A 16,351-nucleotide genomic window follows, 5' to 3' on the forward strand; every position below is an offset into this window, starting at 1 on the left:
AGTGATTAATATTCTTTTGGGTATATACCCAATCATGGGATTGCTGGGTTGAATAGTAATTCTGCTTCAAGTTGTTCGACAAATCATCACACTGCTTTCCACAATGTTGGCCCATTTTTTAATTTGGTTGTTTTCTTATTCTTGAGTTTTAAGAGTTCTTTGTGTAGTTTACATAATAGTCTTTTATCAGGTATGTCTTTTGCAAATATTTTGTACCAGGCTGTGACTTGGCTTTTTATTGTTTAATTTAATAAAGTCCTCCAGTTTTTTAAATTATATTGAGTATCTTCATTTATCACTATTTTTCTCTGCAGTTGCTAAAAGTACTTAGACACATTGTATATATACCTAGTTTTAGAATAATTTGTACTTCTCTGATAATTCAAAATTTTTAGTTCTATATATAAGAAATGACTACACAGTAATAATGGTGATCTGTGATTAATATTTTTTAATGTTTTATTTTTATTTTCCAAATGAATCTAATAAGCCCCATTTATCCACTACCCAGGTTTGACAACTATTAATATTTTGTCAGTTTTGTTTCATTAATCCCTTCTTCTTACATGTTCATGTGTGTTGTTCTTAAGATTCTGAATTCCCAAAGAATATATTTTTAAATTTAAATATTGACAACAGCAAAATAGTGTGGTTTCTCAAAATGACTCCACAAAGTCATTTTTATCTGTTTGGTTAAGTTCTTGTATATTGTTTTAAAAATGATTTCTTTAGAAATAACAAATAAAATCTTTAGTATTCGGAACTTTTTATAGATTCACATCAAGATCTTTTGAACATGTGCAAAGTTGCCACTGAAACATAAAATGTATCATCTTTGATAAATAGCCCTTAAAAAAGCAATTTTCTTTAGCTTTTTTCCTAGAAATACTGGGATTATTAGGAAAGTATAGACTATACCGTGTGTTTCTAATTTTAGAGATTATAACAATTTTATTCTGTTTAATAAAATGCAATGCAGCTTGCTGTAATTGTTTATTTGGGGAGATACTCTAGTGTATGAATGTCACTGAGATATTAATAATCATAGTAGCTAGTTAATGCAAAAAAGCTTGAATTTATATGCTTTTTTATTTTATTTATTTATTTATTTATTTATTTATTTATTTATTTATTTTTTGAGATAGAGTCTCTCTCTGTTGCCAGGCTGGAGTGCAGTGGTGCAATCAAGTGATTGTCCTGTCTCAGCCTCCCAAGTAGCAGGGACTACAGGCGCACACCACCACGCCCAGCTAATTTTTGTATTTGTAGTAGAGATGGGGTTTTGCCACGTTAGCCAGGATGGTATCGATCTCCTGACCTCGTGATCTGCCTGCCTCGGCCTCCTAAAGTGCTGGGATTACAGGGTGAGCCCACGTGCCTGGCCATATTCTTTTATTTTCTAATGCAGATTGCTTGTCATATAGGTGTTCAAATTTTTCTGTTCCTTTGCAACTATAATTCCCACTTTACCCCTAAATTCCCTGCAGTTTGTCCTTGGCAGTTTTTGCATTTAATAGCCCCTTCGTAAATCAAGGGACCCCAAACATTTGTAGTCTATTTAACAAAATACTTGAGCTGATTTCTTGATAAAAGTAGATGCAATTTATTTGCATAAGTCTTTTGGAAGGCAAGAAGATAGATAGATTGTCAAATGTAAAGACAATAGAAGGTAAAGCACGGTTTTCATGACCTAAAATGTGGCTAATTATATCTTTGTTTTCTTCTCTAATACAAAAATTGACTCTGAATTGCACATCTGGAATGACTATCTTAAGTATAATTTTTTTTTAATGCCTTGTGTTATTCCTCCTAAAATGACAGCGTCTTGTTCTTCATTTGGGTAATTCTCCTTATGCACTCTCACTTGTTCTGGTCAGCACTTACTCCTGGCCTGGTGAATTAGTAAATCACGCCCTTCCACCTGCCAGCCACATGATCCAAGCTGACCAGTAAGGGAAAATTTTTACCTGCTCTGAGACTGCTGGGCAATAGAGGTACTCTTTCCAGGCCATGAGCCTGAACCCAGACTACCAAGTGGATAGAGTCAGCCTCAGTATGGATTTACACTGCTGGAATCAGAATATAGAGACAATGACAGAAGGCATCCTAATAACATCATTCCAACCTCTTGAGCCAGCCATTATTGGAGTCAGTTTATTTGTATTTCTGTGTGATAAATGTATTTGTTAAACTTAAAAAAAAAAATTCCCTTTGCCACATGGAGTTGACTTTCCTTCACTTCCAACTGAAAATACCCTAATATTCCATTTATTCAGACAAGTCAAACTCCATATTTTCTAATAATTGCACTGCCAACTTGGCCATTTTTATGCCTCCTGTATATAGCTAAATCATGTGTGCCTCATTACTTTAACTCCAAGTACTCATCAGTGCCCTTAATCTCAAATTGTCCACTAGCTTTTAGCAAAAGTCCGTTTGATCCAAGTGGACTACCAGATGAAAAGGTTAACAGTGAGAAAGTATGATGGAGAGGGGCTGAATAAAGAACAAACTAATCACATGTTTCTTTAAATTTTCTATGAGACATAAAGCCGGGTCATCGGAATATAATATTATAGAATATTAGCTGAAATTTCCATAAAGATACCTTCACAGAATTATGAGTTAATATAAATTTATTTAGCAGTTCATGTAGCAGCCAAATTAGCTTAACTTTCTGGCATAACTACTTTTGTTTCCCCTTAGGCTGCAGGATAGAAGAAATTTTATAGACATACTTGGTTGGCATTCTTGTTCAAATCATATCTCTGTTATCTTAAAGGAGGTCTTTCATGTCTCTATGATTCAATATCTTTCTCTGTAAAATGAAAATAATAATATTTCCTTTGCATTTGATTGTAAGGATTACATAATACAGCAGATGTGAAATATTTGGGAAAAAGTGAGATAATAATTGCAAGCTAGTGGTTCCCTCTTTTATTATCAACTACTTCAAATTATTTAAAAGGAAACCTCCATTAGGTATTATGTCTGTGGGTCTTACTCAGGTAATAAATAGTGACATATATAAAATTTAGAGCTAATCTCTATGATTTCAGAGAGTTTAACATTTTAAATCATCAGATTATACTACATATTACATTTAAACTAATTAATTTAGCCATTTCCAGTTCATACAAGACCTTCACATTCAATATTCCAGCCATTCTTTTCCTCTTGTGAGGAGGGTATCCATCTCAATTATAATTGTTTTATCATACATTTGCGTATCTTTTTTTTTTACTATAACTATTAATGGTATAGTGATGCTGATTTATCACTTAGCCTCTTTTACCTAACAATGTTGCCCTGAAGTAGGAAAGGATGAAGTTCTAAAATTAGGATCTAATTATTAACAATTCACCACCTGAACATTAACTAACAGAATCTGACAGTGGCTTTCTCCACAGACAAACCTCCACATTCAAGAAAGAGGATTCCTTTATAATGAAGTTAGTTCTGACACCAATGGACACTAAGAGAAAAACTCCCAAAATATTATAACTCTGACTTTTAGTCTTAAAATGTAGTTATGGTTTGAATAGTAAAATCTGAGCAATACTAAGGGTGGTTTTATTACTTTACAGTAAGATAAAAATGATTAATTTTTAATTAAATTTTGATAGTAAATATAAGCCCTTTGTTCCTTTGCCTATTTCTAAACAATGAAGAAGAATATATCACAGTCTATGATTTGCTATGAATTATGTTTTGTGATGGCTTATCGAATCCTCAGAACTGAACTGGAACTTGCGTTTCCTGACATCAGCAAAAGCTTTTCTGAAATGTTTGCAAAGCTCCAGATGTATGGGGTCCCTGAATAAATATTATTCCAACACTGATCAGCTGCGTAGGTGAAGACCAAGTTAGGAAACAGGTCTACAAGGATTTCTTAATGAAAGCAGGTGTCTGTTGATATTTTAAATAGATTCAGTAATTAATTAGAACATTTTTAGGACTTTAAGTGCATTTCACAGGAGATTTCTGTAATATTCAGAAGGTAGCCCATGTAGGAAAGCACCTGTTCAAGATCATCATTCATGCTCTCCCAGTAGGGGGAAATTATTTTTAAAACTACACACAGTAAGGCCAAAAGTTCTGTTCCTAGCAAGGTAAACTTAACTTTTTTTATTTATTCACATGCTATAGTTTAGAAATTTCTGGAGGATCAAAGAGCTGCCTTCCTAAGAAAGACATGGATTTCATGTTAAAGACAGAAAAAGATTACATGTGGCCCCACGTAGCTGCAGATTTTGCAATCACAGATTCAACCAATCGCAGATTGAAAATATTAAAAAAATAAAAAATAACTGTAAAACAAAAATAATATAAAAATATAACAACTATTTACATAGTATTTATATTGTATTAGGTATAAGCAATCCAGAAATGATTTAAAGTACACAGGAGGATATGCATAGGTTATATGCAAAAACTATGTCATTTTATAGAAGGGACTTGAGCATCTGAAGAGTTTGGTATCTGTGGGTTGGGAAGCACCTGGAACCAACACCCCCACAGATACAGAGGAACAACTTATACTTGTTTAAAACTGTTTATGGGAAACTTCTAAAACAGACTCTGTGCATAAAATTCACTTGTTTGGTAGGTCACATTCTATACCAAGTTCACATAATGGTACATTATCCTCAACTTCCATGTGTTTGATGTCCATTAAATATTATGTATTCTAAATAAGGTAAACAAATCTGTTGACTAGAGCTCTGAAGATACTGAAGCCTTCCCTTCCTTCTCTGTTATCATTTTTGTGACCAAGATAAATTTAAAATGCATTTGTTATATACTCTATGTTTTATACTTTGACATCAATTAATCTTTGCTCACAAAAAAAAAGTTAGGACCCTTTAGCATTAATACACATAGTAAAAAATACTGGAAAAGTTTTTAAATTGTTACTAGCACTTAGGCAAGTTAAATTCGCAAGCAGTATTTTTTTCTGAAATGCATTGATCAGCAGTAAGGCACAAAATAAACTAAATCACATTTCACATCTCCTTCAGTGGTGTTTTTGAAATTCTGAGTAATGACCCTGGTTGAGCCATTAATGCAAATCCTCAAAACTTAAGTAGTTTCTTGATACTTTTCATTTTGAGGCATCTTTTAAAGAAACAACAGATGCTTCTCCACATGCATTCAAAAAAATCAATAAAATTAATCAATAACACTCTCCACAGGTAATAAATGCTCAGAAGCATTTCTGCCTATCTATATTGATTGAGAGAATTGCTTCAAATCGGTTCTGATGTGTATAAAAATCATTTCCTTATTGATCAGAGTTTCTCTTCCCTCTCTGATATGTTATTTCATATATGGCACACAATGGTTTTTGTCTCTATTCTTGTATATTTGTGATAAATTTCTTATGATCTGTGTATGAGACTCATTTGATTAAAATATAAAATGAGTATTTTTGTTTCTTTGGGGAAACCTATTGCTCAAAATTTAATCAAATAATGAATAATTATGAGAAATTACTGAAGTTATTGTAATGAGAAACATAATGATGTATTTCATTCACAATTTTATTATTTATAATAAGCTTAAAAGATCTGAGTTTGCTTCTATTTCTTATAACAAAGCTCCATTCATGCAGACACATGCCTCTAATCCAGAATGACACTATTACTGATTATATAAATAATAGAAAAGTGCATAGTTTTAGTCAATTGCTGACTCATAATATTGCTGGAAAATGTAACATGTTCAAACCTATAAGTGAATTTTGTAACTTTTTTCCTAGTGTATGTGTTATGTGTTTGGACATAGAGAGTAATAAGAAAAATATTCTGAATTTTCTGAACAGAAAGAAATTTAAAGTTTTGATAGAAATAACATTTAATAATTCTCATTAAAAATGACTGTATTTCATTAACCCAACTGACTTATATATCCACAGTTATCTTAACTAACAGTACCTGATAACTGGTGGCTTACTGGGGAAACTGTATTTGTTCAATTAAAGAGTCCCCCAAGGAAATACAGCTCTTAACTCTTGATACATTAACTAGTGTTGTGAATTATTCCTCTAACAAAAAATCAAATATTTCTGTCAACATGATTTAATAAATTTCATAACTAACATAGGGTGTTCCATTAAAAAATGACATCATTTGGCCAGTTAATACACCACCACAGTAAGTTTACCTCAACCAGTATCTTCTTCAAACTTGGATTTTTTAACAAGTTTCATGCCTCTTAGCCATGTTTCCTTGGAATTTCAGGGAATAGGAATTTTCATATTGACAACTGAGGTCCAATACCTCTGTCTACCTTAGATGATTTTACTTTACCAATCTATCAAATTAATTTTGTATTTTCTTAATTCTTAAAACAAATTGAGACCTCTCAGCAAAACAATAACTTTTTTTTTCAGGAACAATTAGTGTAAAGAATTGGATAAAATATGTTCACTGTATTCAAAAATATTATTTGGGGGAGGCTAAGGAGATGTTTCTCAATATAGAAAACATAAGCATTGGGAAGAAAATATAGTCTGGTTTGTTTCCCCTCTATCAAAATTTAAATGACAATTTTTTAATAACATCTTAATATAAAATACTTACCTAAAGATGTGGAAGTGTCTTTTCTGCCCACTAAAGCACTGGGTACATCGGATGGTCTCCTGAAACTCTAAAAGAATAGGGCAGCCTTCCAGAGTTTCTCACTTATTCCCAGGAAACTAGTTGTACAATCAAATTCTTGGAATCAATAGATGCCACTAGGGTGACCGTGAATATAAAAAATTTTTGAAATATTTGACTTACATACAAATTAATTTAAATATATTCCTAGAGATGAGCATAGATTCACACTGGAAACTGGAGTGGCACATTCAAGAGAGTCTTTGATAGATACATCTCTCCGTCATGTTGCATTTTAGTAAGGGCAGCTTAATCAAAGTGGAAGGGATGAAATGGAGCCAATCAGGGGAAAAAAAAAATCTGGGCATATCATAAAGGATAAGCACATGCGCTTTGGAGTCATATAGACCTCAAATCCGGATGTCATCACTTACAAGCTGTGTGGCCTTGGAGAAGTTGCTTTTCTTTCTAAACTTCATTTCCCTCCTCTGTAAAGCAGAGTATATGCTAGTATTTTCTAATACAAATATGCGATATGTGATATATATACTATGATAATAGTATGTTGATAATTTTAAATTTTCTGATAGCCACATTTTTAAAGAACAGGTAAAATTGATATATTTATTTATATATTTATGTTTATATATATGAATATATTTATACTTATTAATTATATACATATAAAATATATATTAAAATCTATAAAATGTACCCAAAAGGGTATCATATCAACAGGTAATCAATATAAAAATGACTAATAGCCTATTTTTCTTCCTTTGAAACCTGGTGAGCATTTTACAATTACAGCACATCCAATTTGTACTAACCACATTTCACATGCTCAATAGCTACATGTGTGTCATGGATGCTGTAATGGATAGTACAGGTATAACCTATCCCTTAGGGTTATTGAAGAATAACATGACATAATGCAAGTAAAGGATTTAGAACAGTGCTTGGCAAATAATAAGTACTACAAATGGTAGTGTGAAAGCTGCTACTATTATCCACTGATATTGACTATGATAGCTTCCTTGCTATGCTGGGGGAATGCAAAACTATATGGCATGGCCCCTGTTCCTGAGTACTTACAAAGTCAAGAATGTAAGACAAATACATAATTGACTAGAATTTTTGACATTTTATTATCACATGAATAGTGTGAATGAAATGCAGTAAGTGCTCAGAAAAGGCAGATCTTCTACTAGGGATCTCTTGTACTAACTTGGTGAAGAAAATCATTTTGAACTAGGATTTAATAGGTAGGTTGATTTTTGTTAGCAAGTAATGGTTGGGGACCGTGGAGACAGCTAGGAAAAATACTACGCTACAGGGAATTACAGAAACAACAATCCAAAGGTAGGGAAGTGAAGAATACATTCAAGAAATGATAGCAAATTGTTTGATGGAGAGCACAGAGTTCATGTAAGAGTGTACTTGAGTTAGCAAATGCAGATTTGTATCAGAGTGTAGAGATCTTAAAAGCCGTGCTAAGATACTTGGACATTATTCAGTGTCTGAAAGAAATAGTAAAAAAGAGCAACTGATTTAGGAGCCAAAGATCTGATGTCAGCCATATTCTGCAACTGCCACATGTGCATTTTCTTACCTGGGCCAAGTCACTTCAGTTCAGCTGTTTTATTTGTAACATAAGATGGTTAGATCTAAAACAAAACAAAACCTGAGAATGTCAGAGATGAAAAGGGTCTCTTTGTTGTTGTTGCTGCTGCTATTGCTTTCATTGTTCTGTTTATATTTATGGTATTTTAGGATGAGGGTAACATTACTGAAGAAATGCCTCAGGAATTAATATAGGTAGATTTAAAATGAAAAGATCATTTTGAGAATCATTTCAGTGGTCCTAGTATCTTAAAAAAAAGGATTTTAACTAATTATGTGGACATAACAGTTGGAAATAGTAATAAATGGCTGGACTGGATTATAGAAAATTGGTTTAAAAAAAGAATGGCTAGGACTTGGATTGAAGATGGAGAGGGAGGCAAAGTTAGAAATGAATTTTATTACAGTTTGGAGTCTAGAAAACAAGATAATTAGTATTCATAATAGAAATGGTAGAACCAGGGAGATAATTTGGCTGGAGATACAGGAAGAGATGTAAAATGAGAGTTTTTAGTTATTGGGTACAATTTTTAGTACATGTTATATATGCATTAGAATGTATGTATTTAGAGACTAATGGATATATATGAACAGTGACTTTTGCAAGAACATGAATGTTTTCATTTCAGAGTTTCACAAAGGAGTACAAACAACATTACATAAAACAATTATAAGATTAACATGAGCATTAAAGTTAAGAGCTTATGCAACTAGAGAATTCAGTGATATTCATAAAGAAGCCCCAAAGTGTGACACTTATCTGAGTCTTTTTTGCTTATTTTTTATTATTATTTTAGAGACAGGGACTTGCTGTACCACCCAGAATGGAGTGTAATCGTGGGAATAGCCCACTGCAGTCTTGAACTTCTGAGCTCCAGCAATCCTACTGCTTCAGCCTCCACAGTAACTAGGACTAGAGATGCATGCCACCATGCCTGAATAATTTTCTTTCAAATTTTTTGTGGAGTTGGAGTCTCACTATGTTGCCCAAGCTGGTCTCAAACTTTTGGCCTCAAATGATCCTCCAGCCTTGGCCTCTCAAAGCATTGGGATTACTGGCATAAACCCAGTTGGCCCTAAATCTTAATTTATGTAAGAATTTCTAAAGCCAGTAAATGAAGCAAGACTTTTTGAGTAATAAAGTTTTCAATTCAAATCCCAATTCAAGGCCGGGCGTGGTAGCTCATGCCTGGAATCCCAACACTTTGGGAGGCTGAGGTGGGTGGATTACCTGAGGTCAGGAGTTCGAGACCAGCATGGCCAACATGGTGAAACCCTGTCTCTACTAAAAATACAAAAAAATTAGCTGGCCATGGTGGCAGGCATCTATAGTCCCAGCTACTCAGGAGGCTGAGGCAGGAGAATCACTTAAACCCAGGAGGCAGAGGTTGCAGTGAGCCGAGATTGCACCACTGCACTCAAGCCTAGGCAACAAGGGTGAAATGCCATCTCAAAAAAATAAATAAAATAAAATAAATAAATCCCAATTCAACCTTCTGTGAGTCTCCATTTTCTAGGAGGAAAGAATAGCTACATCACAGAGTTGAGTGAAAAACATGTGATGTAAAAGAGAAAGTTCTAGACATTCAATAAATGAGGGCTACCATCAACTAATTCCAGTAACCCTGGATGACAAAGAAATGGGCTCAAACTTTTCTATTTAAAAATGTCATAAAGATGTTTGTGCTCCTACTTGTAACACACTGACTTTTCATACAACAAGCACATATTAAGTACTGATAGGTCAAGTTCCATGATTATTAAAAAATTGCAATAATAAGCAGCATGTATCTCAACCTTAAGGAGAATTTGGCTACATGGGAAGGAAAGTAAGTATTGAAAGGTTTAAGATAACTCCTGGTTATTCTAGGTGTACACTGTCAAAATCAAATTGACTTCTCACATGTATTTCTAAAATTAATTAAAAATTTAATAAAAATTAATGAAAACTGAAAAGTTTTATAAATTGTAGCTAGAAAAAGGGTCAATACTACACATTTTATTAGCATGAGAGTAAGAGTTTCCAAATTATGCTAGTTTATATAAAGTGATTTTTACACCCAGATAAAATTTTACCACTCAATTTGTATGGATTAATTCATTCTTTAAACTTCTTCAAGGGATTCTATTGTTAGTAATGCTTAAATTAATAAGTATATTCAAATACTCAAGTTTTTATACCAAATTCAATTGAAACTGTTATGCCTAAGATATTAGTGAAACTATTTCTTAAAATAAATATGGCATATAAAGGAACTATGTTGTGTTAAGAAAGTTAAAAATTTATTTGGAACTAACTTTGAGAGACCCTCCAATTTATAAAATTTGATTGGATCATTTAATAGCAGAGCAATACTTTGAGGTTAGGAGAAACTTAATTCTTGTCTTCAAAGCCAAAAGGAGTTGGAAAATTCATCCTTTAAAGTAAAATAGACAGCACCATATGTTCCTCACTGAGTCCTATTGGTCAACAGAAAAGGTATTCATTTACTAAACGTGAAAATATTCTAAAGTCTTGGTAGACAAAAATAAGTATTGATTACATTTTTTTTTTACATATGAGAGATTACATTTTTTAAGACATATGAAGGAGTCATAATCACTCAATGTTGATATATACTGAGTTATTTATATAAATAATAGCAGTTACAAAATTAAATCAATCTTCTCCCTAGACTGTTTACTTTCTTTCCATTCTGTGAAAAGTGTGGACATCCTTATAATTTGAACGTTAACAAAAGAAAAAAAGCAAAGCATTTTTTACATAACAGATGTTTAAACATTTATCTTTATTTTAAAATATCTTTATAAATCCATTTTGACCATTTTTATTTTTAACCTATACTGTTTTTAATCACAAATTTATTTCATGTGATTTTTATGTAATGTGTGTATTCATAAATTGTTACAATTATTCTTGTTAAAAAACTATGCTAAATAACATTGTAATAATCTGTTCAGAAATTACATGTTACAAGACAATATTTTGCTTTTAATATGTTTATAAAAGATTTAAAGTAAAAATACATTATTTAATTTCACATTTTTAAGAAATATATTTACTTTAACATGAACATTATTAGTTCAGGTTTCACATAAATTCTCATGACACTATTTAAAATTGTATTTCTACCATATTTTCATTCCATTGACCAAGTTCTGATATAGTTAAATCTTTTATTCTCCCTAAATTTATCATTAAGACCCTGACATTCAGATGACAAGTGATTTGCAGTGTGGTTTGTTTTTCATTGTCAATCACCAGGAGATTGAAAAAGATACCCATGCACTTCTCCATAAACACTTCTCTATAAATGCTACACTTTGTGGAGATGCTACCAGTAATGAGGCTGTGGCATTTTTTATTTTGTTTCTGAGAGTACCTCTTCTCTCTCACACCAACTGGATACTAAAGTACTAGATACTAAATAATTTTGAACATTTTCTAACTTCGAAAGAGGTTAGCATCCCCGTTCCCAGCAAAACTAATTTTTAAGTCACACCTTATATGCCGTGTAATAATCCAATATACTTTAAATGAAGTTGAACATGATTATAAATTTATATTCATTTTAGGAATTAGTTACGATACATGCTCAGCCTTGCAGTCTTCTGAAAATGAGTTCAGGAGAACCTGAAAAACCTCATAATAAATGTGCTGACCCAAATCTGTTCTTGAAAAAACAAATTATTGAAACACCTGAGGCATGGTGCTATTGAATTAATATTAGGTTCCAATATTATCATTTTCTGTATTTTATTAAACAAACTTTCAGAAATTATTAGAGTCTTTATAAATATTTCCAATTATTATTTTTACAGATTTGAATAATGATTTAAAGCTAAATATTTTTCTTTTTCTTTATGGACTTGGTTCTGTCTGGTTTTGTTTGATTTCAGAAATAAAAAAGAATATTTACCCCCCTTTTCAGCTGTTGTGTAAAGACTACAAGAAAAAAAAGTTATTTGTTTGATTCTTGGGAAAGTCACAAACAGCAATTGCCTATAGAGTGAGGTTGGAAGTGAAATCCATATGTAATGCCTCTGTCAGCAAAGACTTAGTAGAAAAGGGTTTATAATAAATATTCACATCTGCTGCTTTAGACACTCTAATCCATCCTAAGGATCTTTGCTGTGTCAGGCTTTGTTCTATATGAAGAAGCCCAGTAGTTATAAAGGTTTGCAAATAGGCTGTATTTATCATGGTTAGCTTTACTTTTATAACTTTTCTCTGTTTTAGAAGTATTCATGATGATTGGGGGTAAGATTTGTGATTAAATATTTCACTGTAGCTTTTATGGTGATATCATTCTAGAATTCTTATTATAAAATGGGCCAATGCTGTTTTCACAATATATCACTTACCTAAAATCTGTCAAGGCGGCATCATTGATAACAATGCTATGCTGGCTGTGGAAAACATAATGGCTAAAAGCCCAGGCTCTGGACTCAAAGTGCTGTGATTAAATGCTAGCTCCTCCTATACCTAGGGTGTCATTGTGAGCAAGTTACTTCACTTTTCCAAGCCTCTATTTCTTCACCTACATAGAGGAGTTAATACTATTTTCTTTATCATTAGATTATTGTAAGGATCATAAAGAATTATCCATATCAAGCACTAAATATGGTATCTATCACATTAAAAGAGTTTGATAAATTTTAAATGTTATTACTGGAACAATAATATGCCTTCTAAGTATGATTAAATAATCCCATGGATAGTAGTAATGTCATACTTATTTACACTAAGTACTGAGCTTATGTAAACATAGCCTGTTGTTTTACTTACCTCCAAGTCCCATGATAGTTTGTTACTGGACTTCCTTAATAAAAATATTAATTAAAATTGGATCCCTGATTTGTTTTCACTCAGAGGAAATAAGCCACTAAAAATATATGGTACAAAAATTATGCAAATACCCTGTGCTGTATTTAGCCATCTTATGTAACAAAAATTTATCAAAAGTTGAATTCTAAGCTAAAGTAAAAACTCCCAAGTCATTTTGAAATGGAAATATTTATTTCCACTTCAGCCTCAAAAAAAAAATTTGTTGAGTGCATGAGTATCACAATTTTTAAAGCAGGAATGTATATTGAGTTGTAAGTAATGATTAACATAACTATTATAAATAAGTTTAAAGAAGAATACAAATTTTAAAATACAAATTATCCATACATAGATATGTTTTTCCATAAATTTTGAAAGTTATGTCTTTTAAAACTTTTTAACATATAATTTGAATAAGAAAGTTGCCCTGCATAGTTGCTTTCAATCTCATCTCCTCAAAATGCTTTATTAATCACAAATATAAAAGAATAGTAGGACATTTGATGAAATCTGCATATAAAGGATGTAGACAATTAGGCTCTATGTCCCAATTTGAAAATTTTGTAATCTAATTATTGATGTGTCTTAATTTTGACTCAACTTATTTCTTATACCTACAGGAGCTACTTCATATTTAATAACTGACCCCTAACACAGAATAATTGAAAAAAATAGAATGCTTCGTTGCGTATAAACTGTGAACACTTGAAATAAAACTTTGATTCATTCTCTCTCCTCTGTCTCCCTCAGGTCGAGTTTTAGCTCAGGCAAGTGGCAATGGTGTTATCCATTTGCTAGATCTTAAATCTGGGGAGATTCACAAATTGATGGGCCACGAAAGCGAGGTACACACGGTTGTGTTTTCTCACGACGGGGAGATTCTGTTTTCTGGAGGCTCTGACGGCACAGTTCGAACGTGGTCTTGACTGTCAGCACATCCCGCTGCAGAGGGCATTCCCTTTAAGGCTTGAAAATACTTCCTGTAGTCCCAAACCAGCAAATAACTGGTTAAATGTGCCAGCAGGTAACATTTACAGTCTGCTTTAAAACATGCTTTGCACATATATTTTAGTGCGCATACTGTTACTAATAAAAAAAAAACTTTATGCTCACCCATTTGTGTTGGGGTCTTTTTTCTGTCTCATTTTGATAAGAATTTAGAGACTCGGCATCTTTGCTAGGGATTTTGAAAGAAACAGCTTTACAATGACGCCTAATGACAGACTAGATGAATTACAGGAGATTGATTTTTAATGTTAGAGAACAAACTGCAGGAAAACCTGGCTACTTTTTTTTTTTTTTTTTTTAATCAGATCCAAGCTGCAGGAAGACCTGAAGTTTAATCATGCAACACCGGGGAAGTCTTTCTGCCACCAAAGGGTCAAATAGAATCGACAAGCATACGTTTTCACAGATTGTTTGACAATGATTATGCTTTATCTATTAATAATAACCGGGGACTGCAGATGGCTTAAATCGAAATGCAAGCCTCTTCTGGAACTTTCATCTCTGCAGTCCATCCAAGAATGCGTTAGGTGTAATTACAATTTTTTAGAAAAAAAAATTTAATTGTAATTTCAATGCAAATAAGTATCTCGCACGTAGAATGTCTTTACCCCTCCTAATGCACGCATCCGCTGTATAAAGTGCGACTGCTTGTAGAGCACTCTAGCCTCGTCTAAAGCAGCTCGGGGATTTCGACAGAGCTGGGCTCAGAAGCCAGTTGTTGGCGCTGTCCGTGGTGCTGAGGAATTCCCGGCTGCCGGCAGAATGAGCTCCAAATCAGCAATCTGCAAACTGCTCTTACTGATGCAGAAACCCAGCTAAAGTTGCTCCTTTCCTTCACGTCCATAGTTAGTATTTTCCGGTGTGTAACAGGGGATTCAAGCAACATACTGTGGACGATGGTGATGGTATTGCCAGCGGAGTGGGCTTTAAGCTACAGCATGCTGTTGCTGTTTGTGATCCTCCGAGCCTAGCCAAATCACCTCTACTGCCGTAGCAAACACTGTGTAAGTGAACTCATGTGTGGAGGAGGCGTAATCAGCCGGGAAATTTCATAGAAGGATCTAAGAAAATGCTAAAAATAAGTTCAACATGATTCTGCTACTGGGGTCTGGATTTCTACAGGACCAGCATTGCTTCTTGCTTTGAATTCTGAAGACAGGTCCAAAGCAAATTTCTTATGTGTTTCTGCTGTGTTTCTTTCTGGAAGGGCGGGAGACTGCTTCTTTACTGTGTTTTGAAATGGGAGGTAGAAAGAATGGATTGCCTTTAATTCATGCCTAAAAATGTATTCTTTGGGTAATTAAAGAGGAACTGCTTTCTTAAAACATAGCTGACCTTTTAGTTCATTTTGGGCTGTGACCCCTACCACCACCATTAACCTCCAGAGTGATTAGGTAAGTGTATCTTATGACATGAGTTATGTTTGTTTTCTCAAAGAAATAGATGCTAGTCATTTTAAATCATATGTAGCAATATGGGGAGGGGGGAAAGTTAAGCTGGGAAGTGATTCTCAGTTTAGCAGTGTTTGCTTGCTTTATAAAAATCTTCAGATAAACATTATATTTGATTTATCCCATGTTTCTTCTGTTAAATAAATAGTATCTTAAATTGTACTAGGGCAGCTCAATTATGAAGGCTTTTTAAAAAAATAGCCTAAGAACTTTGTTATATTGAAAATAAAATCTTGTTTTTTTACTATGCAGATTTTGAGATATATTTCATATAATAAAAACATCTTTAATGTTTGTATAAAGTAGATATTACATTCCTATTTTTACCTCTAAGTTTACATTTACCATAACCTAACACATTAATGCCTACCTGTGGCTTACAAAGAAATCATTTTCTGTCTATGTCCCTTTGAAGCAGAATCATATGTGTATTTTATATGGCTTATCTTGCATGTGTTGACAGATATTGCTGGAATATTATAAGGAAGCACAGTAGCTTTCTTTTCCTCCAAGATAAACTTTCTAAATATGTGATGTATAAATGCTTGCTTTAATTGGTAAATTATATTTATGCTTTTTCAGAAGCTTCTGTTATGTTTGTTATCTCTGTAGTAATTTGAGAGAAAAAAATGCTTTGTCAAAGGGAGCTTCCAGATTCTCAAGTAGAATTATAGGTTTGCATTTTCTTGTTCTGTCATGACTCATTATTTTTGACATATTTTATAAGAAATCATCAGCTTTATTACCCCAAAGGGAATTCTAATATCAGAGGATATCAGAGGAATTCTAATATCAGCTTTCTCTGGAAAGAGGGCATACTACCTTCCATTTTACTATTA

At 32.9% G+C, this 16,351-nt stretch overlaps 2 protein-coding genes across 5 annotated transcripts in view; both read left to right on the forward strand.

Moving 5' to 3' along the window:
* Nucleotides 1-14,166, forward strand: part of LOC105481157 (sperm associated antigen 16) — a 1,164,883-nt gene extending 1,150,717 nt beyond the window's left edge. Inside the window, exon 16 of the mRNA XM_011740504.2 lies at nucleotides 13,804-14,166. Within this exon, the coding sequence (XP_011738806.2) occupies nucleotides 13,804-13,979 (176 nt within the window). The 3' untranslated portion in view covers nucleotides 13,980-14,166. The remainder of the gene's footprint in view (nucleotides 1-13,803) is intronic.
* An 80-nt stretch (nucleotides 14,167-14,246) lies between these two features.
* LOC105481154 (von Willebrand factor C domain containing 2 like) overlaps nucleotides 14,247-16,351 on the forward strand; it is a 169,142-nt gene continuing 167,037 nt past the window's right edge. For all 4 annotated transcript variants that reach the window (XR_003017932.2, XR_011610010.1, XM_011740503.3 and 1 more), the window contains exon 1: nucleotides 14,247-15,455. The gene's annotated coding sequence lies outside the window, so the exon portion shown is untranslated. The remainder of the gene's footprint in view (nucleotides 15,456-16,351) is intronic.

This window comes from Macaca nemestrina, chromosome 11 (genome assembly GCF_043159975.1).
Source record: "Macaca nemestrina isolate mMacNem1 chromosome 11, mMacNem.hap1, whole genome shotgun sequence".
Lineage (NCBI taxonomy): Eukaryota > Metazoa > Chordata > Mammalia > Primates > Cercopithecidae > Macaca > Macaca nemestrina.